Source organism: Daphnia carinata, unplaced genomic scaffold (genome assembly GCF_022539665.2).
Source record: "Daphnia carinata strain CSIRO-1 unplaced genomic scaffold, CSIRO_AGI_Dcar_HiC_V3 NW_026453148.1, whole genome shotgun sequence".
Classification (NCBI taxonomy): Eukaryota; Metazoa; Arthropoda; class Branchiopoda; order Diplostraca; family Daphniidae; genus Daphnia; species Daphnia carinata.
In genome coordinates this window covers 37492-64702 of record NW_026712553.1, presented here as the reverse complement: position 1 = coordinate 64702, position 27211 = coordinate 37492, and the positions used below count along the sequence as shown (strand labels likewise).

At 42.4% G+C, this 27211-nt stretch overlaps 5 protein-coding genes and 1 long non-coding RNA gene across 7 annotated transcripts in view; 3 read left to right on the top strand and 3 right to left on the bottom strand.

Annotated features, from left to right (window-relative positions):
* Nucleotides 1–154: 154 nt before the first annotated feature.
* On the bottom strand, nt 155–1146 carry LOC132088558 (voltage-dependent anion-selective channel-like). The gene is made up of 3 exons (XM_059497474.1): nt 1135–1146; nt 413–587; nt 155–357 (listed from the first exon to the last, which is right to left on the bottom strand). The coding sequence occupies exons 1-3, from the start codon at nt 1144–1146 to the stop codon at nt 266–268; spliced, it is 279 nt and encodes a 92-aa protein (XP_059353457.1). The 3' UTR covers nt 155–265.
* LOC130702686 (uncharacterized) lies at nt 601–1777 on the top strand. The gene has a single exon (XM_059497472.1). It carries the CDS (start codon nt 1145–1147, stop codon nt 1760–1762), a length of 618 nt encoding a protein of 205 aa, XP_059353455.1. The 5' UTR covers nt 601–1144; the 3' UTR covers nt 1763–1777.
* A 12909-nt stretch (nt 1778–14686) lies between these two features.
* LOC130702682 (adhesive plaque matrix protein-like) overlaps nt 14687–27211 on the top strand; it is a 35282-nt gene continuing 22757 nt past the window's right edge. Inside the window, 3 exon segments of the mRNA XM_059497473.1 lie at nt 14687–14812; nt 15026–15106; nt 15158–15244. Coding sequence (XP_059353456.1) covers nt 14687–14812; nt 15026–15106; nt 15158–15244 — 294 coding nt within the window.
* On the bottom strand, nt 18501–20623 carry LOC130702698 (uncharacterized). Of its 2 annotated transcripts, none has more exons than XR_009422038.1 (5): nt 20416–20623; nt 20180–20355; nt 19883–20078; nt 19720–19822; nt 18501–19648 (listed from the first exon to the last, which is right to left on the bottom strand). It is a non-coding gene; the product is annotated as an uncharacterized LOC130702698 (long non-coding RNA). The 2 variants fall into 2 exon arrangements; XR_009004397.2 differs by having other exon boundaries at nt 19905–20078.
* LOC130702685 (anaphase-promoting complex subunit 15B-like) lies at nt 20011–21087 on the top strand. Its single transcript, XM_057524313.2, has 3 exons — nt 20011–20301; nt 20423–20482; nt 20563–21087. The coding sequence occupies exons 1-3, from the start codon at nt 20296–20298 to the stop codon at nt 20764–20766; spliced, it is 270 nt and encodes an 89-aa protein (XP_057380296.2). The 5' UTR covers nt 20011–20295; the 3' UTR covers nt 20767–21087.
* LOC130702691 (DNA-directed RNA polymerase III subunit RPC1-like) lies at nt 21743–26572 on the bottom strand. The gene is made up of 18 exons (XM_057524315.2): nt 26399–26572; nt 26152–26287; nt 25715–26050; nt 25337–25630; nt 25185–25275; nt 24731–25126; nt 24522–24668; nt 24119–24461; nt 23754–24056; nt 23520–23692; nt 23334–23451; nt 23137–23266; nt 22966–23084; nt 22726–22876; nt 22487–22671; nt 22257–22425; nt 21983–22186; nt 21743–21893 (listed from the first exon to the last, which is right to left on the bottom strand). The coding sequence occupies exons 1-18, from the start codon at nt 26440–26442 to the stop codon at nt 21876–21878; spliced, it is 3357 nt and encodes a 1118-aa protein (XP_057380298.1). The 5' UTR covers nt 26443–26572; the 3' UTR covers nt 21743–21875.

Sequence of the window (27211 nt, the reverse complement as noted above, 5' to 3'; positions counted from 1 at the left end):
GCTAATGCCCAACTAATCTCACCAAAGAAATACAATTGAAGTAGGTCAGTTTACTTTGTTCAACAACTTAGCCAGCTCCAGCGCCAAAGAAGTAAAATTAGGCGCAATTGTAAAGAGCTCGCATTGCCGACAGACAAATTAATCACCTACTGAATACTACTGGAACGGATCTTTATTTCCTAAGGTTCTGCCATAATTGCCAATGATTAAAGTTACATGAGAAACTAGCACAATGCGCAAGAGAAGCTAAAACACGTTTCTTGAATTAGGCTTCCAATTCCAGCGCCATACCAATTTTGTGACCTCCTTGGTTGAAGTTTTTCAGATCAACCATTGACGATAGGGTAATGGTAACACCTGAATACGAAAAAGAATAAGCCTCAATATGATTTAACTTTCAGTTACAACGTACCCTGGCGGAGTTTTTGCTGATAGCCAAGGCCAAGCTGGGAAGCGTTATTGATCTTGGCGCGGACTGCACTGTCGTTATCTAACTGGTACTTGCAACCAATACCGAATCGGGTGGCATTTGAACCGGCAGTCCAGGCAAGTTGGACACCTGTTTCTAGATTAGCCCGAGTACTACCCTGCACCGAGCTATTACACAGAGGCGCCAGTGTATTATTAGACAACAACGTACGCCACTCAAAGCTACTACACCGAAGCTCCCGCCTACTATACCACAAAGGCCCCTGAGTATTACACCACAACCTACGCTTCTCCGTCTTACTACACTGAGGCCTCAAAATATTACTCAGCTCCGAGCTACACAACAACTGTGTCGTACTACACCACGACAGAGGCGCCCAAGTACTACGTGGCTCCAACATACTACCCCGTAGCTGCCCCGTCTTACTATGCTGAGCCTGCATACTACGCTGAAGCCCCGAAGTCTTACGCTGCTCTAAGTTACTACCCAACGACTGCTCCTTCGTACTACGTGGAACCTAGCTACTACACCACAACTTATGCTGCCCCGTCTTACCACACAGAGGCTCCTCAATACTACACCACGAAGGCTGCTGAATACTATACCACGACTTACGCCGCTCCAGCCTATTACAGTGAGGCTCCTCAGTACTACACTACAAAGGCTCCCGAGTACACAACATATGCTGCGCCAAGCTACTATACCGAGCCTCCCATGTACTACACCACAACGTACGCCGCTCCAGCTTACTACACCGAAGCTACCAAGTATTACTCAGCCCCAAGCTACTACCCGACTGAGGCGCCACAATACACCACCACGTATGCTGCTCCAGTTTATTACACCGAAGCTCCTGAATACTACACCACAAAGGCTCCTGAATACTACACGACTAAAGCCCCGGAGTATTACACACAGAAGGCTGAATACTACACCACAACGTACACTGCCCCGGCTTACTACACTGCAGCTCCCAAGTATTACCAGACTGAGGCTCCGCAATACTACACCACCAAGGCGCCGGAATACTACACCACAACGTATGCTGCTCCGAGCTACTATTCCGAAACCCCCAAGTACTACGCCACTACCTACGCTGCCCCGGCTTATTACACCGAGGCTCCGCAATACTACACCACCAAGGCTGTTGAATACTACATGACGAAAGCCTCGGAGTACTACATCAAGAAAGCAGAATACTACACCACAACTTACGCAGCTCCATCTTACTTCACTGAGGCTCCCCAATACTATACTACAACGGCCCCCGAGTACTACACCACACCGTATGCTGCACCAAGCTATTACACTGAGCGTCCCAGGTATTATTAATCGTAAAAATACGTTGTCCGTCAAGCTCAATAGTTAAAAATAATTAGATCTTGTTTTATTATTGGCTGCCCTCGTTCCAAAATGAGTATTTCCCTGCATTGTGTTTATGCAATAACTAGTCGCCCCATACGCATTTGGTTTATACCTGAAATATTGAATACAGCTATTATGTCGTTACTCAATCTACGTGTTTTTAGTTTTTATTACATAAAGCGGATGAAGGCGATTTTAATTAGTGTTCGTACAACATCGTAATTTCTGAACAGACTTGTGCATTATGACCTTTGTGGGAAATATATCATGGTTCTTCGTAAAATTGCAATGAATTTATTTATACAGTCGCTTAGCACAAAGTCGCATTTATTCATTGCGTTAGTCCACAAGCATTGTTGAGTTGTGGACTAACTTCCACAAGTTGTTGTGTTTAAAATGTATTTATCTTTCGCTATTTAATTGAATAGCAAAATGAAATGTAAATATTTTTTCCAGTTTGCATTTACACAGTGTTGCAATTATTGCCCTCTTTTGTCTGTCATGTGTTCCAAGTGCTGCCATCTGTCCCCAACTTTGTTACTTCACTTCCTTTTCCATAGAGGTCAGGTCGAACGGGAGTCGACCTCAGGCCTCTCTTTCACTTACTCTGGGACTCGGGATTTGGCCCGAGATCCGACAGGACGTTAAGAGGGGGCTCTGCCGTTGGCTGGCCGCCCTCGCGTTAGTCCTTAAGAAGGAGCTTTGCTGGATTGCTGGCTTCCCTTCGCGACGTGAGTGTAAATTAGTATATGTGTTGTAAGTATTGTGTGTATAATTGTGTTGAATGCCTTGTTGTATGTGTGTGTATGAATTGTGTTGAATGGCTTTGTTGAATGTCTGTGTTATAGTGTCGTGTACGTGTCTTGAATAATGTGTTTTGTATGTATAAATGTGTCAGTTTGTTGGTATAAATCAAGAAACTGTAACATTTGGTGTCAGAAGAGGGATCTCAACAGGCCATCGAACGACTTTTACAAAGTCGCCTACATCGGACCCGCATACCGCCCACGTGAGAAGGAAATTTTCACGTACCTGGTCGCCGCCATCGTGGATTGTCTTTACCGGCGCCGAAGGGGAGTGGATCCCATCCCGCCGCGACGTCTTTGTTGAAGAGTGGAGGAACGGTACAGGTAAGTATTTCTACCCCTGTTACCTATAGCCAAGGGCTATTAAAATAAACAATTCCAGTGCATGTTTTTTTTTTACTGTGTGTAGTTGGAAGTGTATTTTTCTTTTCTTTTCGGCATACCTCTTGCCGCTTTGTGTGGTGCGTTCCGTCTTCTTTTTTTCCCTCTTTTTGGGACGGCCCACACGTTTTGGTCGAGAGACATTTTTGTTTTTGTTTTCTCTCTTGTCCCTTTTTTTTTTTGAGCGACCATATCGGCAGTACGCATCACGTTTTGAGAAGTTCTTCTTGGTTGCCCTCCTTTTTTTTTAAGGGCAAGAAAAGAACTTCGGTGCGAAGCCGTGACGTAGGGCCTTTCTCTTTTTTTTTTGCTTACGGCCTGTTGCTCGCTTTTGACGGCATCGTTTTTTTTGTGTGTTCCTCTCATGTACAGAGGATATTTTTTTGAAATTTTCTTTTTTGTTTTGTTTTGTTGAGCCTTGCTCGCAATTTTTTTTTTTTTTTTTGAGCTCAACATCTTTTATTTGTTGCTGGTCTGACCATCTTTTGGTCTTGAAGTGAGACCCGTTGAATAAGTGCTCTTTGTTGGCACTTGTTTTGTTTTTGTTTTTTTCTCTTGGACTTTGGAGTCGTTTTTTTTTTACTTTGATTTTTGTGGCATTTAGTCCCTTCTCTTTTTCGTTTTTTTTCTCGCTTACGGTGTTTCTGCATGTCGGATTTGGATACCGACATTACAGACCCCTTTTACGGTTTCGAACCCGAATACTATCTTCGGACCCCGAGAGAATCTGCTCGTAATCCGTCCGCAAGGGCTCGTATCGTCCGCCCAGTACCGCGTCCGCCTACAACGAAAACGAGGTGTCAGAAATCCGAATTTGTTATTACGGGAGCAGAGCCAACACCGATAAACATGGCAGACAATGCAGAGCTGATTGTGGCTCTTAATCGGTTCGCGGAAGTCGCAGCGGCTGATGGTGCGGCGAGGCAAGATCAAGTTGCCCAGCTCGTCGGCATCATCCACGCACAACAACAGCAAAACAACGAGGCTATCCAAGCCCTTGCTGCCGCGATACCAGCTGCACGAAATGCTCACCCGTCAACAATTGCTGTAGGTTCGATACCGCGCTTTTCGGGTGCTGTAGGTGAGGAAGTGCAGGGCTTCATCGACCATGTCGAGAGGGTAGCCGGTCTTGAAGGCTGGACCGAGGAGAACCGTCTCCTGGTGGCTGTAACCCGTCTTGAAGGGACCGCCTCCCAATGGCACGTACAGACGGGCCATCTTTATGATACCTGGGCGCTTTGGTCGGCCGCGTTGGTTGTCAATTTCGCGCGTACACTATCGTTTTTAGAGTGGAGCTCGCTTGTGGAAGCGCGAACGCAAAAGTCGGGGGAGTCGTGTCTTGAGTACGCGTTGGACAAGCGTCGGCTTTGCCTTCGTTGTCCCGTTGCACTACCTGAGGCGGATGTCATCAAATTGTTGTTACGAGGTCTCGCAAACCCCATCTACGTCGCAGCTCTAACGTCACCGGTACCAGTAGATTTCACGGCTTTCCTAGCACGACTTCGCGACCTTGAGCAACTTGGTTTAACTCCCGCAATACCAAGTGTACCCACCCCAATGTTAACAACGGAACCTGTTCTAACAGCGCCTCCGACGAATGTTGCTCCATCGACGCCAGATTTGACCGCCCTCTTTCAAAACTTGGGAGACAGGTTGGTGAGCCAAATTTCTACATCGTTATCACGGCTTACGGTTAATTCGAACCCTAACGTTCAGCGAGGGGAAGGTGGAGGATTTGTCCCAAGAGGCCCACCACCGAGGTTGTGTTATGCCTGCAATCGGCATGGTCATATCGCCAGAGATTGTCCGACAAAAAACGACGGGGTAGTGCGTCGAGGGCAATGGCGCCCTTGAAGGGATTTTTTGTGACTGAAAGTCGCCCAGCCTTGCCTCTTATCAAGGTGTGGATAAAAAGTGTAGGAGAAGTAGTAGCACTTGTCGACTCGGGTGCTAGCGTCAGTGCCGTGCGGCTAAGCGTCGTCCGTAAGTTTTTAGATCCGCTGCGTAAAGTCACAAAAACTAAGTTAAGGGGAGTCGACAACAAGGTTGTGCGAGTAGAGGTGTCCTTACCCTTATCCATCAAATGGAAGGACAGCTGTGTAACCCTACCGTCCGTAACCGTTCTAAGGACCGCTCCCTTCGCACTAATCTTGGGTGTCGACTGGATTGTAAATAGTAAAACTAACATTGTAGTAAGGGGAAAGAGAATTGAATTAGTCAGGGAAGGGTTAGTTGTGAAGGAAAATAAGGGGGTAGTGGCACAGGAAAATAGGGATTTAGATTTAGTAAGGGAGAAAAGTAACGTAGAAGAAAAGGATGTAAAAAGGGAGGATATAGCATTAATTGAGGGAGATTTAAGTCAGGGGTGCAGGGAAGTCGAAGAGGGCGAAGGAAGTAAGAGAGAGGAAGTTTTGACGAAGGAGAAAAAGAAGGTGCGATGGTCGGAAGAAGTGTATATAATTAACGAGGAGATGGGGAGGGAGGAAAATTTTTTGGAGGAAGAACGAAGGAATGAGGAATATCTTGACGTTAGCGATGGGCTCATAGAGTCTTTCGCGGAAGAATCGCCATCAAAACGACGGGGCTGGATGCCTGTAAAAGCGGATGGACTCCAGCTAGTTCCACCCAACTCGCTCGTTTTCGTAAGGGGGAGGTTGTCGTCGGACATATATCGGGGACAGCATATGTCAAATTTAACTGCTGTGCGAAGCCGGGGAAGGAATGGGTGATACCCGCGAGCGTTGTCTCTGTCCATAATGGGCTAACGGAAATTCCCCTTGTTAATTTTTCCCCCGTGGAATTACGCCTGAAAAGACGGCATTTCTTTTGTGCCGTTGAGATGGATGAAGACGCTGTACTGTGCACAATTACAGACAGGTTCTCGGAGGTGTGTCCCACCGTGCACCCGGAAGAGCAAGAGGTCGAACTCAATTCGCAAGTGAAAGTCGGGGAAGGATTAGATCCTTCCCAACGGAAAGCGTTACTGATAATGCTCGAGCGTAAGCGAGCCTGCTTCCCGCCGTCTAAAAGGCATATTGGTCACACCACAGAGGTTGTCCACCACATTGACACGGGAGATGAGCGTCCCATTAAATCGGCGCCATATAGAGTGTCGGCGTTTAAGCGTCAGGTTATTGCCGACAAAGTAGAAGAAATGTTAGAAGACGGGGTGGTGGAGGGATCTTTTAGCCCTTGGAGTTCCCCCGTTGTCCTAGTCCGCAAGGCAAAGTCGGGGGATTATCGGTTCTGTATCGATTTTCGGCGCCTTAACGCAGTGACTAAGCGCGACGTCTATCCAATGCCTCGGATTGACGATGTCTTGGACAGACTCGCCGGCGCTCAATTTTTCTCATGTTTGGACCTCGCGAGTGGGTATTGGCAGGTGCCCGTAGCCTTAGAGGACCGGGAGAAGACCGCGTTTGTCACTCCCGATGGTCTCTACCAGTTCACGCGCTTGCCATTTGGGTTGTGCAACGCTCCTGCGACATTCCAGCGCTTGATGGATCGTGTTTTGGCCGGGTTGAAGTGGCACATGTGTCTAGTTTATCTAGACGACATATTAGTGTTTGGGCGAACGTTCGAGGAGCACTTGGCACGCCTAGAGCTGGTATTAACCGCCCTAGAGAGAGCAAATTTGACCCTCAACATCGGAAAATGCGTTTTCGGAGCCGCCAAGGTGTCCCATTTAGGACATATTATCGATGCGGAAGGAATCCGCCCGGAAGGATAGAAGGTGCGCGCCTTAACGTGTATGCTTGTGATGAATTTGAAGTCGCTACGAGGATTTCTGGGACTCGCGTCGTACTATCGGCGTTTTGTCTCAGATTTTGCGGCATTGGCTCACCCTTTGCACGCACTCCTCAAAAAGAATTCTGAGTGGAGGTGGACGGAGCGTCATGAAGGCGCAAAGAACAGTATCATTGAGCATCTCACGACTGCTCCTGTTCTGGCCCATTTCGATGATGCTCTGGAAGTCACCATTCAGACCGACGCAAGCCAGACTGGACTTGGAGCAGTATTGACACAAGATGCTGGTGAAGGACACCGACCTGTGACTTTCATCAGCAGGGGGCTGTCGGATACTGAAACGCGCTATCACGCCAATGAGTTGGAGTGCTTGGCGGTGATGTGGGCGCTGAAAAAGTTGCGCACCTATGGCTATGGTAGACACTTTTTTGTCAAGACGGATAGCTCCGCCGTAAAGTGGATGATGGGGAAGAAAGATTTGAAGGGGAAGTTTGTGAGATGGGTTCTCGAACTGCAGGAGTTCAATTTCACGATTGAACACCTGAAAGGGACCGACAATATCGTCGCAGACACACTGTCTAGAAATCCGGTTGAAGTCCTGACAACAGCCCAGGATTCCGAGACAATCTGTGCGACCGTTAGAGAGCCCGAAATGGGTTTTGCCTCACGAGAGCTCGCCCTCTTGCAGCAGCAAGACGGCCAGCTGAGAAAAATTTTTGTAGCCTTAGACACCCCTACTCCCTGTAAAATTTCGCAAGAATTCGTTATTCGCGGTTAAGTTTTATTTAAGGAAAATAGACGCTCTGGCAAGAAATTCCTCCTTGTTGTTCCCTCCATTCTCCATAGAAAGATTTTAGAAGCGTGTCATGATCTCCCCTCATCTGGGCACCAGGGTATTGAAAGAACCTTAGCAAAAATTAAGAGTAGGTTTTGGTGGCCACGGCTGGCAAGTAGTGTTAAAATATTCGTTATGTCTTGTTCTTTCTGTCAGACACATAAACATGCGATCGGTCAGGTGGTTGGCAAACTACAACCCATCGAACCACCCTCTGCGCCATTCGAGCTGATTGGAATCGACCACTTAGGTCCGTTTAAGCCTACTGCTTCAGGACATCGTCACATTATAGTCGCGATCGACTATTTATCCAAGTGGGTCGAAGTCGCCGCCGTTCCCGATACGTCGACGCAATTTGTCACTTCGTTCCTTGAAACTAACGTCGTTTTTCGACATGGAACACCGCGTCGCATCATCAGTGACCAAGGGACGGCCTTCACGTCGCAGATGTTTGCTGAATGGGTTGCCCGGTGGAACGTGAAGCACATCCTTGCGACAGCGGAACACCCGGAAACAAATGGGTTGGTTGAGCGAGTAAATCGCACCCTGACGCTAGCTTTTTGCGCCTTTGTCAACGAGGACCATACCGGCTGGGATTCACACCTATCTGCGGCAACTTATGCCATCAACACCGCACGCCAAGCCACGACCGAAACCACTCCGTTCGAGTTGGTCAATGGTCGCGCCCCTGTATTAGCCATTGAAAACCTTTTTCCGTGGCCAGTGGAGCAACAAGAGTCACACGATGTTTTTAGCTCGCGTGTCTCAGATTTGAGAACGTCGGTAAGGCTGCGCATTTTAAAGAAGCAGCGCAAGGTGAAAGAACGAGTGGACCGTACTCGAAGGCCAGAACCTGAACTTCGCCGCGGCGACCTCGTCCTCGTACGTCGGAAACCCAGGAAGAAGAATGCAACGAAGAAATTCCTCCCCAAGTTCGTTGGTCCCTTCCAAGTTGTCCGCAAAGTGTCAGAGACAACCTATCTCGTCGAAGACCTGCCAGCAAACAGGAAGAGGCTAACTTACAGAAGCTTCAACGCGCATTGCTGCCAATTGCGCCGCTTTCACGGTAGGACTGATGCTGAGTGGGATGAGTCAGTCAGCGTAGAAGCCGATGAATCGTCATCATCGTCTTCCTCGAGCAACCCTTCCACGTCCGAATCGGAAGAGGAGCCCCAGCCAGCTACGCCCATAACCACAACAAGAGTAGGGAGAAGGACAAAACGCCCTGGATGGTTGAAAGACTACGACCCTTGACCGTAACACACCTTCTTTCGCTGTCGTACTATCATTCATTATTTTTTTTTGTTTTGTTTTTGTTTTTGTTTTTTTTTATTTTTGTTTTTTTTTCCTCTGAGCCACGTGTAGTCGGTCATAACTTTGTTTTTGTTTTCTTTTGTTTTGTTTTGTAGTAGAGCCGGGTAGCCGAGGGTGGGGTAGTATTTGATAAAAAGGGGGAAGGGAGGTTAATTACTAGGTCACATCAATGGTTAAAAATAAGCATTAGCATTAGTATTAACATTAGTATTTAACCGCAAGATTGTCCACATTCCCAGTTTTCGTGTGGCTTCCCCATGTCTGTTGATGCGAATTTTTTTTTTTTTTTTTTTTTTTTTTGTTAGTTTGTTTCTTTTCTGTGTATGTGTTTTTCGAAGTTCCTCGACGTCTTTTTTGTTTTGTTTGGTATTATTTCGCTCTGACTGCCCTGGCACGAGTAACTTCGAGTCAGGAAAGGCCGAGTGTTGCAATTATTGCCCTCTTTTGTCTGTCATGTGTTCCAAGTGCTGCCATCTGTCCCCAACTTTGTTACTTCACTTCCTTTTCCATAGAGGTCAGGTCGAACGGGAGTCGACCTCAGGCCTCTCTTTCACTTACTCTGGGACTCGGGATTTGGCCCGAGATCCGACAGGACGTTAAGAGGGGGCTCTGCCGTTGGCTGGCCGCCCTCGCGTTAGTCCTTAAGAAGGAGCTTTGCTGGATTGCTGGCTTCCCTTCGCGACGTGAGTGTAAATTAGTATATGTGTTGTAAGTATTGTGTGTATAGTTGTGTTGAATGCCTTGTTGTATGTGTGTGTATGAATTGTGTTGAATGGCTTTGTTGAATGTCTGTGTTATAGTGTCGTGTACGTGTCTTGAATAATGTGTTTTGTATGTATAAATGTGTCAGTTTGTTGGTATAAATGAAGAAACTGTAACATTTGGTGTCAGAAGAGGGATCTCAACAGGCCATCGAACGACTTTTACAAAGTCGCCTACATCGGACCCGCGTGCCGCGTGCGTGGAGACAATTTCGACTTGCCTTGGCGCCGCCATCTTGGTCTACCCCTTTGAGAATGCTGTCTGGAAGTAGTAGTTGCTGACATCGGACGAAAGAAGTCCAGAAGGTGATCGAGTTGCAACGTTCAACAACAGAACCTGTTAGCGATCACCTTGGGAACCTTGAAGAGGACACTTTTCCCGAATTTTTCGTGTATGATTTCGAAGTTTTCAAAATGTTATATTTTTGTATCATTGGCAAACTTCGAGTCAGGAAAGGCCGACTGTTACAACTATTGCCCTCTTTCGTCTGTTGTATTTTGATTTGTGCTGCCATCTTGTGTTTGACGTCATAACCATGTTTGTCACCCTTCCACCCCTAGAGGTCATGTCGAACCTAGTCGACCTCTGGCCTCTGTTTTATTCAGTCTGGGACTCGGGATTTGGCCCGACGTCCGACAGGACGTAAAGAGGGGGCTCTGCCGTTGGCTGGCCGCCCTCGTGTAAGTCCTTAAGAAGGAGCTTTGCTGGAAAGCTGGCTTCCCTTCGCGATTGTATTGTTGTATATAGTATTATGTGTATGTATTATGTCATTTGATATTTTGTATGTCGGTGTTTTGTGTAATGTCCCTGTGTAATTGTGTGCCTAAATGAAGCAAACTACAACAACAGCTAATGGCTATTTCCTCATTTCGCCCTTAGATTTTTATATGTTAAGGAAATGCTTAAATATTCGGCAGAGATAGGAGTTTCGGTTTGACAGTTTTTATTTTAATTATTGAAAAAATAGCCAAAAAGGTTGCGCTAAGCACTTGACTGACATACTAGTATCCTCCAGACCTGCCCCGATGGAGATCATATTGCTGTACTATATGATCCCCATCTCGCATCAGCTGATAGCTCTTACATCTCTATTCAGTTCTGCATTGGAATGGGGGGCCAATGATTGGTGGACCAATCATTGTGGGTGCCATCATCATCATACCAACGCTTGACGTTTCGAGTTGTAATTGCTTACAGACTCTTGGTACTAGTTCCCAACATTGGGAGGGTACCATACCCAGTCATTGTTCAAGTGCCGCTACGTTAAAGATGTTCACGCAACTATTATATACCGTGAATGACGACCCCAAACCATGTTGATAACGCTAGCGGGCATTTTCCGTCTTAAACTAATTCTCATTTAAATTCAGTGAAACTATTGCACAATGTAATAAATGAACTGTATTCAGAAAATAGTGATAAACAACATCCAAGGTAATTATAAACAAAACACTTGAGTAAATGTTTAAAATTTTCAATTATTATGTAGCACTCACGAATTAGGGCGTGGCATCACGCACCGTTAATGACATGCAAGAATACTCCATATCACCTTGCGGCCGATTTTGGCACTAGTGCATTCATGCATTGGCTTGGTGCTATTCTAGTTGTGAAGGGAAAGTAAGTTAAAGCTAATGTAGGTTTGTCATTATTTATTTTTTGCATTCATATCCAAACGTATAAGTAGCCCTGCATGCAGCTCATCGCGTCTGTTGGGCCATAATACTTTAACAATCACGGTTTCTAAATTTCCGCTTTGGAAAATAATGACCTTATGCCACATTCCCAGGACTTATCAAGTCTAGTTGATAATGGTTGTTCGTAATTACAATCCATTCAGTTGTCACCATGAATATTCCACAAAGGATTTTTTGAACGTTAGTTACCTTTTGGGTTATGCGTTAAAGATTGAGTCTACATGTTCAGGTATAATACATATGCATATGCATGCAAGTATATATATAAAATACATATGCAAACGTTGAATAATCAAAGAAGTTTGATGTTTCACGCTAGCGCTGTAGCGTACTGGCGCGCTAGTAATGGTTTCGTTTCGCACACACATTTATTTCATATTTTAGATTACTCCAAAAGTATAAACTCTACGTAAAGACAAATTCCATTTTCATGTTCCTTGAGTAATTTTTAATCAGAATCATCTATAGTTATCTAGATTCAATGCTATTATTTTTTAATAGGAAAAAATTTTAAGCCCGACAATATAAGCGCGGGCTTATTTTTTAACCCAACTTTACCGTTTTTTACGTTTTATTAAAAAACTTTGAGTCCCACGAGAACACAATCCTCACAATCGTGATCCCCGTTCAATTCTGCATCGAAACCATGTATTTAAAGCGAAATCTAACATTTTGTCAAAATTGCTAAGAGAGAAGGCCTTCTCACTTTTGTCAAAATCGGAAAAAATCGAAATCTCTCGGAATGCGATGAAAATCCCACAGTATAACCCTATTTTAACGCGGATTCAGAAAAAACCATTTGTTTTATTTTCAAGTAAGCCGTTTTTGAAATAATCGTAATTTAAAGATAAAGTCGGGCTTATTTTTTTTAAACCCAACTTCCTCGTTTTTTACGTTTTATTAAAACACTATGAGTTCCACGAGAAAACAACCCTCATATTCGTGATGCCCGTTCAATTCTGCATCGAAACCACGTATTTAAAGCGAAATCTAAAATTTTGCCAAAATTGCAAAAGTGAGAAGGCCTTCTCGCTTTTCCATTTTTCCTCAAATCCTAGATTATGTGTGTATTACTATTATCCTAGATTATTATTGTATGCTGCACCAAGCTACTATGCAGAAGCCCCGAAGTACTACACTACCACCTACGCCGCTCCTTCTTATTACACTGAGGCTTCGCAGTACTACGCTACAAAGGCTACCGAGTACAGAACAACGTATGCTTCGCCAAATTACTATACCGAGCCCACCAAGAACTATTCTACTACTTATGCTGCTCCGGTTTACTACACCGAAGCTCCACACTACTACAGCACAAAGACCGCTGAATACTAGACTACTGCTGCTCCAGAGTATTACACGAAGAAAACTGAGTATTGTACAACCACTTACGCAGCTCCAGCTTACTACACTGAGGCCCCCATGTATTACAAGACTGGGGCCCCTCAATACTACACTACAAAGGCGTCCGAGAACTAGACCATAACGTATGCCGCACCAATTTATTACACTGAAGCTCCAGCATACTACACAACAACCTATGCCAGTCCTAGCTACTACACCGAGGCACAGGAGTACTATTCAGCTCCAACGTCGTCCATCATGTTCGATGATAGGAGAATTAGATTTTGTTTTATTTGCAGTCCTCGTTCCAAGATGAATATTTCCCTGCCGTGTATTTATGCATTAACTAGTCTAAACGAATGTGATTTATAAATAAAATGTTGAATACAGCTATAATGTCGTTGCCGAATCTATTTGTTTTTAGTCTTTATTACATAAAGCGGATGAAGGCGTTTTTAGTATGTGTTTGTACAACATTGTAATTGCTGAACACAGTATACAATTGGTATTTATAGATATGCTCGCAATTTATATATTCAGTTGAGTCGCATTGATTCGTTATGTTAGCCCTACGGCATTGTGTAGTTGATGTGGTTAAAATCCATTTATCTTTCCGTTGGTAGTTCAATATAGCAGAATGAAATGTGATTTTTTTTTCAGTTTGCATTTACAACGCTAATGGCTATTTCCTAGTTTCAATCTGAAAATGCCTATGTTAAGGTAATGCTCAAATATTCGGCAGAGATAGAAGTTTCGGTTTGCCAGTTTTGATTTTAGTTATTAGGAAAATAGTAAAAATGGTTGCGCAAAGCACTTGACTGACATGCTAGTATCCTCCAGAACTGTCACGATCTTGGCCCGGATCATATTGCTGTACCATATGATCCCCATCGTGACATCAGCTGAAAGTAGCAGTAAATAGTACTAGTAAATACATATACACACCTTTGCAACAATGCTGGACGTAACAAAGTTCATTTTGTAAGAAATAAAATAGAAATATTGACTCTACTGTTGAAACGTTTGAAAATTTTTAAACAACAGGTGCCTTCTTTTCAGTTGGTTCTAAGATCTGGAGAAAAAATCGTGATCAGGTATGAAATAATTTCATAATTGCCAGTACGACATCTGGATCCACATTAGTTTTTGCTTGGTGCTTCATTCAATGGAATAACAATAGTTCATTGGGATGGGGAAGATAATTATATTTTTGTTCGATATTTGAAAATACATACGATAGGTGCGGTGACAGGTAGGGTAGGAATAGTGGTTGTTATGTCAGGATGAACAGATGGATTGTTTGGGCTCAAAAGAAGAATCAGGATGATAGGAAACCGTATAAAACGAGGTCAAATCGACGGTAGAGGTTAGCCGAGTGAGCAGCTCTGACACTGTGTACTACTAGCAGTCTTTCAAATACCAATACCAGAGTTAGTGTGTTACAGTTCCGACCTGCAATCATGAGTAATGTACACACTTCAACTTGTTTAATGATTTTAGTTAATGTGATGATGCAATTGTTGATAAAATTGATGTTTGAACGAGGCGAAGTGCTTCTTTATTTTTGTTTTAAGAACTTCAATGTCATAATGGAATTATGAAAATTAATGTTTTTGTTTTTCGTCAGGTTACTATGGCAGTATGCTGCTACCAGCTGTCGTCTTCCTGATGACTGGATCGACCTTAGGTGTGCCAATGGCTTCATCTTATGGATACGGTAGTTATTCATGCCAGACAACCACTGCTGCGCCGTACTACGTTACAAAGGCGGCCGAGTACTACACCACAACATATGTGGCCCCTACTTACTACAGCGATGCGCCCAAACATTACAGCACCAAGGAACTTGAATACTACACCACCACATATGCTTCTCCAACTTACTGTACGGAGGCCTCGAAATACTACTCCGCACCGAGCTATTACACAGAAGCGCCAGTGTATTACGCAACAACATATGCCACTCCAAGTTACTACACCGTAACTCCCACCCACTATACCACAAATGCCTGACCTGGCCTCTGACGCGACAGCTTATGCTTCCCCGGCTTACTACACTGAGACCTCAAAATGTTACTCAGCTCCAAGTTACGCAACAACTGTGTCTTACTACCACTACAGAGGCGCCCAAGTACTACGTAGCTCCAACATACTACGCCACAGCTTCCCCATATTATTACGATGAGACGACCTACTACACTGAAACCCGAAGTCTTACGCTGCCCAAAGTTACTGCGTGGAACCTACTAACTACACCACAACTTATGCTGCCCCGTCTTATTACACTACCACTTACGCAGCTCCAGCTTACTACGCTAAGGCCCCCACGTATTAAAAAACTGAGGCCACAGAATACTACACTACGAAGGCTCCCGAGTACTACAAAACAACGTGTGCTGCACAAAATTATTACACTGAAGCTCCAGTATACTACACAACAACCTATGCCAGTCCTAACTACTACACCGGGGCACAGAAGTATTACTCAGCTCCAACCTACTACCAAACTGAATCCTCCAAATACTACACCACAAAAGCGCCAGAGTACTACACAACAACGTACGCCACTCCCAGCTATTACACTGAGCGACTAAAGTGTTATTAATTGTGAAAGTTGCGCTGTCCGTCGTGGCAAATGACAATCATTTTTGCGCGTTTTGCTTATATGCAAATGCGAAGACAATCACGCGCTATTAACTGGAACCAATTGTAAACTACCGTGGCGTCTGAGCAACTAAAGAAAAGACACGCGTTCAAACATTTGCCAGCGTGTTTTCTTTTTTTTTTTAAACAAGAAGACGACGTTACCCCAGGTGGTCGCATTTGAATATGCGCATTCTGACCCAAACGCTAAGTATACAGTTAGCGCATATTATGCCGAATGTTGTTTCTTTCTGTTAAGTGAAAAACGCCAGAATTATTTGCCCGTCTTTTTCTTCGTCTGTTGACCGCTCCCAACAGTAGTTGTTGCGCAATCGAAATAGACGATCCACCCCCCCCCCACATATCAGCATATACGCAAACGTAGCTGATCCCCTAAAAACATTCAATTTAAATACAGCCTGTTCCGATTTTCTATAAACATTCCGCTATGATTCTTATAGAGAACGCGCAATGATAGGCTCAGGCTAAATTAATACTCTTTTATTTAAAAAAAAAAACGTTCGCCGCGAAACGATATAAATAAAATTTAAATTTGTATACCCAATTTTGACGATCATCGTCTAGAGCGGGCGCAAACAGCGAAAGGAAACGGTGACGGCGTTAAAACTGGGGAGATGGATGTCCTCGTTACGGTGGCCACGATCGGATCTTTCTTCTTCTTTTTATTGTGCCATCGAACTGGAAAATGGAACAATTTGCGTTCGTCCGTTGATGGTGGACATCACGTAGGGAAACGGACTACGTTACTTTTTGACGAGTACAGCCCATTAAGAAGAAACTGGCCGTCCTTGTCACTGCCGTCCTAGACACAACGTCTGTTACGCAATCAAAAATATGAATGAAATTAAAATGAAGTTAATTAACGTGTTTACGTGTGATGGTGACGTTGACGGAAGTCGCTGGATTGAAAAATGCATTGCCTATTTTGGAGAAATAGCCCGGCTGTTTCCTCCTGATGGATGATGTTCTCGGCATCCATGACTCGTCGTGCGTGGGTAAGTGGAATGAACGATCGTTCGGCCAATCAGGTGATGTAAACAAAGGCGTTGCTTCGACGCTGTACACAACGATGTCGGTTGATTTTGATATTGCAACTGAATTGTTTTGGAATTCATTTATACCGTAATGTTTGTGTTGGCATGAATTGTGTAAGCGGATGGTAGAACTCGTTTGTCAGCGGATAGAGTGGCCCATTCATCATCAGGAGGACGTGCTGCTAAATGGCGAATCTTCACCGTTGGCGACATCTTCCTGTTACGTTCACCAGTTTTACGCAGATCAACTTGAATGGATATGAACAAAAATGATCAATCAACGGATGATTGTTTCGTCAATTCGTTTTTTTTTTGCAAAAAACTTACGTTACTTGTGAAATCAATTGTCGTGCTGATTGTTCTCGACTCGGTGTAGGTGGGCGTCCGCTGTCCATCGACCACCAACGTCGTGATCAACTAAACGATAATCACCTGCAAAATGTACTTCAAAACTGAAAATGAGTGATAGATAGCAACCTGCCTTCTCAGACGCTTTCGTACTTTCTGTTACTCACATCGGTCGCTCTTTGCCCTTTTTATGTATCGCCGATTGGTCCCACAGCCAACAGGTACATCACATTTTTGAATCCTATTGTTTTTTGTTGAAGGTAACAAATCGTTTCATTTTTTGTGGTTCTTTTTGCTTCGTACAACGAGTCCTCTCTTCGAAACGTTGGCCAATTGGATCGACCTGATGCCCAGTGGACATCAATCGTGTAGCCGATAACAAACCTCACGTGTTTAAACATGCACAGCCGATCTGGTGGTGACATTTCCGGGTCTTTGACACCCTCTGTGCACCGCGTCCGACGACCTACGTAATATTTTGATCGATCACTGTTCTTTCTTGCGTACCGCGGGATGTCCCTGCATTAGCAAGTGTCGGTATGTGATTAACACGACGTGTGTATACGCACGCGGTTAAAACAACAACGCTGTCCGCTTTCATAACGCAGGTGTCCCCGTAATTTAAGTGGCTATTTAAAGAACAAACGTTTTCTGCCTCTGTACGTGCTTGCTTAACCCACAGTTCCCTATGCACACATCCGTTTCACGCAGGCGTGAATGTGCGGGACGTGTGTATGGACTGTAATTGTTTTGGAGAAAGGGAGCCGCGCTGTTCGATATTAGCCCAAGACGTTGGTGTGTTATGCTAAATAAAAAATTGCGTGGGACTATTGAAATGGTTAACTATTGTTTGAAACTCCCGATCGTGTGCACCTCAAGCATTGGGCGATTCCTAGAAATGCAACAATCGAACAAAGGCGGCTCGAATCAAAGCGTATTTAAATTTTTTGCAAATTTTTTCTAGCATAAATGAGATTTTGTATAATAAGCAACGCAGCAAGTTCAAATGATAATCAGTTTCAAAAAATAATCACGGCTAAATGTGGTCTGGAACTGGCCATTGCCGTGCTCCTTTGTTGCCCGTATAGGCCGAGAGAGCCCCCCCCCCCCCCCCCAAAAAAAAAAGTCGGAACATTGCATTCGAACTTAATTTCGAATGCAACTGTTGCTGGTTGCTATCACTCGATCAACTGTCCCGACTTTTTTTTTCTTACATCTAACTTACATCTAATTAATATCTAACTTACATCTACAACCATATGCTGTTTCATCAAGTCTTTTATAGTGCCCCATAGATGATCGAAACCAGCTGCATCTCATTTTGGCGTCAATCGACCTTGGCAGTTGAATTTCGCAAACACGGTGTGCGATATTGACGATTATAAAAATGAACTGTATTCGGAAATTGCTATTTTACTTATTATACACAATTTTATTTATGTTGGAAAAAGTTTAATAGAAAAAAATTGCTACAACAGAAACTGAAAGTGGTGCAATCACGGATCGTGACTCGTTTGAACGTTACGCGGAACAATAGGCTATGGAATTCAATCCATTTCATTCGTTCTAAATAACTAAATAAATAAATTACTAAATATGAATAAATCGTGTGATTTATCTCTGCCTGATAGATGACTCCATTTTACTAAAGCGTACCGTTGCCGGTCAAATGCATCAAGCGAGTCAGCTGTTCAGCGTTCGTGAATCCCGCTGTTTTATTTCCCTTGCTGATCCTTCCCATTTCGGAAGTTAAAAACAAACAAAACAAAACTATTTGTTTGTTAAAACGGTATACCCGTTGGTTTATTTAAACTGTCCATCTGTTGGTCAGCTTACCCTTTGAGCAATTACACCGAATGTACCGTTAGGTAACCAACGGGAGCTGAGCGTGAGTCTTTGACACGTTGCGCCATCTAACGCTGCCTTGTTACTTCACCATTCACAAACCATTTCCCGTTATCCGCGTTCAAGAAAATAAAAACAGAGTTCTTTAGATGGGACATGCACATTTAGCCTGAAGGATAACAGAAACCTTTAACGACATATAGTCCGAACGGTCCCGCACACCACCCGCTGGCCCCGTGCAACTGACGGGCCTCGTCAAACGTAAGAAAATCCAGATCCCATGACGTGTCTGTGCATTTGGTATAACACTAAACATGTGTTATAATTGTTGTTACTTTGTTTAAAAATGTTTGGTTCGATATCTTTGATGCAAACTTCTCTCGTGATCGCATATTGTATTCTGTCCTGGAACAAGGCATCGATGGCGGGACTCCTGGCTGACAAAATAGCTAGCAAAATAGGCGCCGATTTGCTCGTCTTGTTCGGGTGTGTCGAAATGGAATGTAACATCGCAGTTCAACTGATTGACGAAGAAATGAGTGAATTGGATCTGTGCGTTAATCTCGCCAGCAGTTCTTGAAAAGTGGATCCAAACGGTGCAAGGAATTTCCATTTGTTCCAATTCCAAACGTGGAGATAGTAGCGGGCATTTTAACGGACTTCCATCCATCGACTCGGAGAGCATGGCTTCAAAACGAACGTCTGTCCTGCGTTGACGTTGGCCCAAACAGCAGTTCGCTTGCCGTAACTATCCTTGCAGCAAACGCAACGCGGTGACAGGGAGAGTTGGATCACAAATTCAAAACCAGGTGGGGGGTTTTCGCATTCAGCACGGTATGGTCCTGGCTGTTCGGACGCCAGAGAAAGATGAATGGAAAGTATTCCCGAAATGTGTTTGAAATGAAATCCCCCCCACCTTGGCTTGACTTCTCGTACTCGGTGGTGTTGAATGTCCCTTGAATTTTAAACGAACCATCGTCTTATTCTGTTACCTGAAGAGGTGCCATTCCAAGGTATTTTTCGAAGTGTCAAAGCAGTTCTATGCAAATTTGCTGGACTGGATGCCGTATAGATTGCTAGACAAAAAACAAAAGTACATTTTAAAGAGATGGAGGTTGACTGTTATTAAAATTTGAAATGAAATTACAAAGTGCTGGGAAGTAGCAACCTTTCAATCAGAACGTCGGCTCATTTCATCTGATCATTCTAGTTGACCTTCTCTACTTAAGCGAGGGGCCGTTATAAAATGCCTAATAAAACGTGAAACAATACGTTTAGTGGCTAAGGTAAAAAATAAAAAAATGGCGTACAAGCAATGGAATAAATACGAACTTCGATTCTTTCCTCGTTAGACTGCTCAAACCTCTGTGTTATAGTCGAAGAGACAATGAAATACGAGATATATGAGATAAGAGTGATCCTTGGTCGCTTGAAGTCGAGTTCACATCAGCGATAACAACGTAACCCTATCAGCGCGATAGTGATGAAAACGCCTAGGCTGCAATCCTTTGAAGATAAATTCCAAATTATCATTTAATTTCTGTGTGCAATTAAGCACGGTTGATATTGATAATCAAATTTCATTAGTTTTAAGTATTTACCATTACCTTTGGGAATTTGTTGGAAACAGCATGAAAAAGCTGGGAACCATTCGCGTTTTACTGTTTCCTTGTTAATAGTTGATGGGGAAAACGAATTGACCCAGTTGGAACAAGAACACCAAATGTGGGTATGGATGCTTTCCCCTTTGTATTTCGTGATAGTCATTAAATTGTCTTCAGATCTGTATATGTGGTTAGTGAATTTAGTTTTATAATTGTTTTTCTTTATTATGTTAAAATACCATGCAGCTGAACTCAGTAGCTACGAAGAACAGTGATATGTTGCCTATTGGAAAGACGTCGTCAGAGGTTTCTCTTTTTTATAATCAATTTATCATATTCTTCTTTTGTTTTTAGTCTTATATTTGTTTTTATTTTGGCATGTACAGCCTGTAGACGAAGATGAAGATGAAGAAGATGAGGAGGAACATGAAGATGATGACAGCGAAAGTCGTGAAGATGATGACAGCGAAAGTCGTGAAGCAGAAGACAGTGATATAGACTCCTTTACTGTCAATGGGCCAAACTTTAATCGTGACCTTGGTGAAGGTCCACCTAGACTTGCCAACCTTACTATGGATCTCAGTGAATAAAAAGTCAAGCAATGTGCATTAGAGTTGCATGTTTCATTAAAATTAAATGGTCAATTAGAAAGCAAGGTATCCGAATGACTACATTTCAATTAAAGAATGATGAACTGTTTGAAAGTTTAAAAAAATGCTGTCACTGTTTAAGTGAAAATATGCAATTTCAGTGGGAAATAGTCTTGTCAAATAATATTTTTCGATTCTTTAAAACTTGAATAACAGTAATAACGAATCGTAATAACAATTATATCTAAGTTTAAAATGATTTACGGAGAAACGCTGCTTGACTCGAGTATTTCTTGATTGTATGAGTTTCATCTAGTTATAAACAGGTATTTAACGTAAGGACGGGAAACTTTTTTGCTGTCTTGTATTTCTTTCTTACCGCCGTTTCGGATCATTTTGATACAACCACTGAAGCGATTTGACGAAAATTTTCGGCAGATGTTTGGTTCGTGTTTTCTTTGTTATTGCAGCAAAAGCGGATTACAAAATGGAGAGGTGACCAGAACCGACTTCGTTTTTTTTCCTTTTTCGTTTTTTTTTTTTTCCTTTTTCGTTTTTCCGACCTGCAAGTTGCCTGTGGTGGCAATAACGCTTTTAGTGTCGAAATAAACAATTGCCGTAGTACAAAATAGAGTTCAGAAAACGTTGTGTATTTGTAAAAAACACAAAAATAGAAAACAGGAATTTTTGAATTTTTTACAAAAAAGACAAAACAAACATGGAAAAATCATGGAACATGGACATTTTTTTTTTTTTCTAAGCCGAAAAGCAAGCATCACAACATACACAGCCACGTTACACGACAACAGAAATCTAAAGCTTGTTTTTTTTTTTTTTTTTTTTTCATCCGATTGTTTTTCGGAATTCGATCCTCCTCAAACATCTTGCAGATGCCAATGAAATAATTTAACTATTTTTTGCGGCATTCAGCCACACGATGCCTAAATATTGCGTGCCATTTCAAAAGGGCTTCGGCTTTAAAATATTTTAAGGACGCAATTTAGAAAAGAGAAAAAAGAAAAAAAAAAAAAAAAAAAAAAAAAAAAAAGAAACGTAAATACACCAACAGGGACACATTTTCATTACCAGCTGTTACATTGGTGGCTTAATCAAATGCGACTCCCGTACTAAGAAAACAAAGTTTAATTTAAAATTCAACAGTTCCTCGTTAAACTTAACACTGAGATTCCATGATTGTTAACTTGATAGTTTATACCTCTGGTAAGTGATATTCTGGTACATCAAAAATGAGTGGCATTCGTTTTGGCGGAACAGTATTCCCCGTTTTATGCAGTAGCTTGAAAGCTCCTGTTCCAATCGACATTGGTATTCCCATAATGATGCACTCGCTTACGCCAGTGATTTCGTGTTCTTGGCCATAATAAGATGCATCGAATAAATGATCAGAAGCTCTCTTAAACTAGAGTAAAACCACGGGAAAAAAAAAAAATAGAATATTAACTCTGAAAAAGCCTATTGCAAGCTTTTACCGACGCCAACATCAAAATGGACTCCTTCATTTTACCCAAACCATCCCTGGTGATACCCAAGATTTCACCACGACAACTCATTAGATCGGATAGCAAGGCAACATGTCGGCGATCGACACTCATGCCATGACTTTCCATAGTATACTGAATTTCTTTGGCAATTGTTGCCCTAAATTATTTTGTAAATAGTTACTAAATTTGTTATTATTAAGGAAGATAAACTGTCTTACTTGGCAGCTTCAATTCCTAGGGTGCTAAAGACTTCCAAGATATTGTTAGAAGTCGTTGATGTTCCTTGAACGCCGTAGGTCGCCATCACTTCGCGCATATTGTCACCCTCTACAAGCAAAGAATACCTGGGCGGTTTCCTTGTACCGTCGATGTTGATAACAGCTCGGCTAACAGTTGGTAAGCCCTGAAGCAGGGTGCAAGTTGAAAGGCAGTTTTGGTTACCGAAATTGTAACGTACCTTTATAACGACCTTAGGCAATTGTTCCTTGAGGAACTGCATCACATGATACATTGACGATTTTACAGATGGAGCGGGCTTAACAATGACTATTGTTTCACTGATGACTTTGATGAAAGCTGGTTTTATTCCCAGCTTACACGTACAGAGGCTGAAAATTGAAAACAAAAAGAAAATAAATAAAAAAATTTTAAACCAAAGTTAGTTCAAATTTTGTACATCGGAAAATTATTAATTTACCTCCGCTGGATAGAATTTGCATCCACCTCAAGTTTCAGCAAGCGGATTCGGTTCACGTCTAGTTTAATCAACATGTAGCAGTCATCAGGCAGATATACTTCTTCGAAATATTCCGTCACCTTAAAACGACAAAAGTGAAAAACTAACGGAAAAACATTTTTCTAAATTTACTTCTCCGAGAATGGTTTTTTCTATCCTTCCTTTTACTCGTCGCGCATATTCTGGGTCGTTGTCAATTAGGAGTTGGGTGGAGATAACTGGTGTACTAATGGCCTTTGAGGCGTTAATGATTTCCTTAATCCTGAAGATGACCGGGAAACGAAGACAGTATTATTAATTTTTATGTCTTAAAAAAAATCCTTTCTTACCTAGGAACTCCCTGTGTGATGTTCATGGATGCCACACCAGCGAAGTGACAAGTCTTTAATGTCATTTGAGTACCCGGTTCGCCAATGCTCTGCGCGCAAAGGGCTCCGACAGCGGTGCCTATGTATGCCAAGAACAATTATTTGGCCATCTATTTACGAGAGAACTATAAACGTATGCTACTGTACCCGGCTCAATTTTTGCACCATGATACTTCTCTTTGGAAAATTCGCAGAACTCTCGTAGTTGACCATCGGTTATGCGCTCCAAGTGTTTTTCTACAGGTAATAGTGGCCGACCTTCCATCTTATAACGCTCCCGTACCTTACGGATACGTCTGACTTGATCCTCCACAAAAATTCTGGGAACATGAAATAATAGCATTAAAAATGTTTTGTTGATTTGTAAACGCATTGGGTTACCTAAGTTCATGTTTGAAGTCGACCCCAAGTGATTTGAAGGCATCCTTCTCCATAATAGTATCAAAAGCTTGTTGTAATTCAATGTCATCTAACGGATCTTCATCGGCATAAGGGGACGCTGCTTTGATGTGAACAAGAGCTCTTTGAAAATCCACAGGGCGATCTTTGGCTTCCATGTAGGTGGGGTCCAAACCATCGCCTCCATAAACAAACTGTATGATCTCACCGGTAGAATTTCTTACGGTCGAATCGTATTGGCAACACAGATCTTCCAACAACTCAACAAGTCGTCGTTGCATGTACCTTTGAAAAAAAGCCATAAAGGTAAATGTTTTCGGCACTAAACGTTAACGTGAAAAGTTTACCCAGTCTCGGCAGTCTTTACGGCAGTATCTACTAGACCCTCATGTCCATCCATTGCGTGGAAAAAGAATTCTGTAGGCGTCAACCCCGAATAGAAACTGTTTGAAACAAATCCTTTAGCAGCGGGGATCTTGGAATGCCGCTTAAAGTGTGGCAAACTACGATCTTCGAAACCATTAGGAACTCGTTTGCCATTCAAAGCTTGCTGGCCGACACAGGCAATCATTTGGGATATATTAATGAAGGATCCTTTGGACCCGCTTTTGGACATGACTAACGGGCTATTGCTTGGATGCAACTCTTTTTTACAAACCTCTCCGGCCTGGTCACGAATTCCAGAAAGTTCTACTCAAGAATTGGCACTTTTAACAGATGTCTTAATAGGAACGGATAATATGATGATACCTTTTAATATTTTTGATTCTAATGACTCTTCTTTATTGCAACCAGGAAGGCAAGGCAGTTGACCTATGGTGAGAAGACGAACGTATTCGTCGCACTTCGCGTAACCATTGTCCAAAAGTACTTGCTTCTCTTTCAGCAACGTTTTGCCTGACATGACAAATGAATGATTAAAATTAGAAAACAAAACAAACGCCATGAAAAACCATTACCAGGTGTAACATCTCCAATGCCGATGGAAAATCCTCGGTTCATCATGTAATAAGAAGCTACACGACCGAGTTTCCACATAGCCTGGATGGCGAAATCCACTCCGTAGTCACGTAGTAACACGTAAAATATGTTCATTTTTGAACCGGAGCCAATTGTAGATTTATCGACGCTACCGGCTAGCACCTCGGAATTCCGAACCAAAAGAAATCCGTCGTTGGTGCACAACTCCTCATTTTTTGTCGAATATTCCTTTCCTTTGGTTTTCAAATTGACTTTAATTGGATCTCCTGGGTTAGGGCGCAGAATCAGGCTAAAGATCTGTTTTCCCGACCATAGAGCCATCGGTTTTTGAATGCAAGGAGGAGGAAGCTTGATGACCATATTCACCTCATGAGCTGCAAGGAAAATATTAACGAAATCTACCAATTGTATAGGATTAAGTACAATAAGTACCCGTTAGCATTGATGCGACCATTTGACAGGTTTTGGCTCGATCAAAGAATGCATCCTTTAAAGTCAGTAGATACGCCCCGGTGATGAAATCCTATTAATATTTACAGGAATGACATTATACCACGTTATGAATAAAATTGTGAAATCATTACCTGAATTGCTGCTATCAACAATTCGCCATTGCGTGGTGTCACTAAATTGTACTTATTTCCCATAAGTATCCAAGCTTCAGCTCGGGCTTCTTCTGTTTGGGGAAAATAGAGTTTCATTTCATCTCCATCAAAATGTGCATTGTAGGGCGTACAGACGCATTCATTAAAGCGGAAAGTACGATGGGGTAAAACCTTTGCCCTGTGGCACATAATAGATATCTTGTGCAAAGATGGTTGGCGATTGAAAAGAACTATATCTTCATCCATCATATGCCTTTCAATCAAATCACCTAACTAAGAAAAAAAAAAGGAAATGGTTCATTTAAATTTATTTTAAAGTTTTCTAATACATTCGGCAAATTTTAGGATATGGTTTACCTTCAGATTGCGGGCTATTCTATCGCGGTTTTCATCTTTCAAGAACGTTTTGACATCTGAGTCTTTCTCTTGAAGATAATTGGCGCCGGGATAGACGTCTGCTCCATTTTTTACCAACTTCCTCATGAGCTCAATGTTTGCTTCGTTCACACGAGTAGGGAAAGTCAAAATTTTGGCAACCAATTCTGGAACTCCCACTTGATCGATCCGCAAATTTGGATCGGGTGAAATGACCGTTCTACCCGAGAAATCGACCCACTCTTCTGAAAGATTTCCACGAAAACGTCCCTGTTTGCCTTGAAGACGTTGAACAATATCACATGATGCCTTTTTTGGCTGCATGTTTAGAGGGATGCCAGATAATTCACCGTTAATATAAAGGAAAAAAGTGATGTAAAATATCATACATGATTTGAATTTATGGGGTATTAATATACCATTGGCCTATCGAGCATTCCATATTGCACAGGTGTTCGGGAAGAATCACAATTGTACAAACTTTGTGCTACAACTTGCATATGGGCTTGCTGTTGTATTTGCTGAGGGTTCACAATTCCAAAGCTTACTTTGGCTCTACAGTTGCAAGAACAAGTTAGATATATATCAAGTTTTTCCTGATCTCAAATACAACTTCTAGTTTAAAATTTTATGGAAACTAAAGGTGGTTGAAAATTTGTAACTTACATCTTCCTGATAACATCAGTTTCCCGATACTGTTCTTTAACCATAATGTAGCCTTATTTCTTAATTATCGTTCTTATTCAAAATTTCTTTGGCTAGAAAAAGCACTTGGTCCATCAAAACGCAAGAAACATATAAGGTGAGTTCAGCTCACGAGCTGAAAGGTTTTGACCTGTTCTTGACCGTTTTGACTGGTCTTCAGTGGTATCCGGCGTTGCCGGTATTACTTGTAACAAAAAGTAAATAAATAAATAAATAAAAAATCAAACACGATTTGCTAATGGCTGTTAAAACATTCGACTATTTCACTCATAATTATTGTATTATTTTTTATTTCTTTTAGCTATCGTGAATATATCTTATTGCATAGAACTGCAAACTGCACCCTTTATGCATAGTAAATAGACGTGTATTTTCTCTTTTCATCACGACGGCATCAAAGGAAAAAAAATATATATATTTATTTATATACGATTGAACAATAACCAAACGGAGAAAATGTATTCATACAGCGAGCTGCACTTTCTTGTATGACCATCAAATAACATATATATACTATATATATATATATTTATTTATATATATGCGTGGGGTGCACTGGCGGCGGCAAAGGGAAGTTTATCAAATGTATGGCAGCAGCCCACGGCAGCCGCAGAATTATATCCGCAAAGGCACGTGATTATCATCGACATAAATCATCAAAACCAAGGCACACGGTCATAATGCACATGCAATAAATCAAAGAAACATGAAGGACGACACGGTGTAATTATTTCAAAACAATAAACGTCTTGTTTTCGCTTTTCTTCGTTCTTC

Bases quoted from the DNA above. Each gene is read 5' to 3' on its own strand.
- LOC130702686 (XM_059497472.1), top strand. From the start codon at position 1,145: ATGTACTACACCACAACGTACGCCGCTCCAGCTTACTACACCGAAGCT.
- LOC132088558 (XM_059497474.1), bottom strand. The intron at 358-412 runs GTACGTTGTAAC...TTTCGTATTCAG, and splicing joins TCAGCAAAAACTCCGCCAGG to GTGTTACCATTACCCTATCG.
- LOC130702685 (XM_057524313.2), top strand. The intron at 20,483-20,562 runs GTTTCTCTTTTT...TGGCATGTACAG, and splicing joins TTGGAAAGACGTCGTCAGAG to CCTGTAGACGAAGATGAAGA.
- LOC130702691 (XM_057524315.2), bottom strand. From the start codon at position 26,442: ATGGTTAAAGAACAGTATCGGGAAACTGATGTTATCAGGAAGAT. The intron at 25,631-25,714 runs GTAAACCATATC...TTTTTTTCTTAG, and splicing joins GAATAGCCCGCAATCTGAAG to TTAGGTGATTTGATTGAAAG. The intron at 22,672-22,725 runs GTACGTTACAAT...ACCCTGCTTCAG, and splicing joins TGCCTAAGGTCGTTATAAAG to GGCTTACCAACTGTTAGCCG.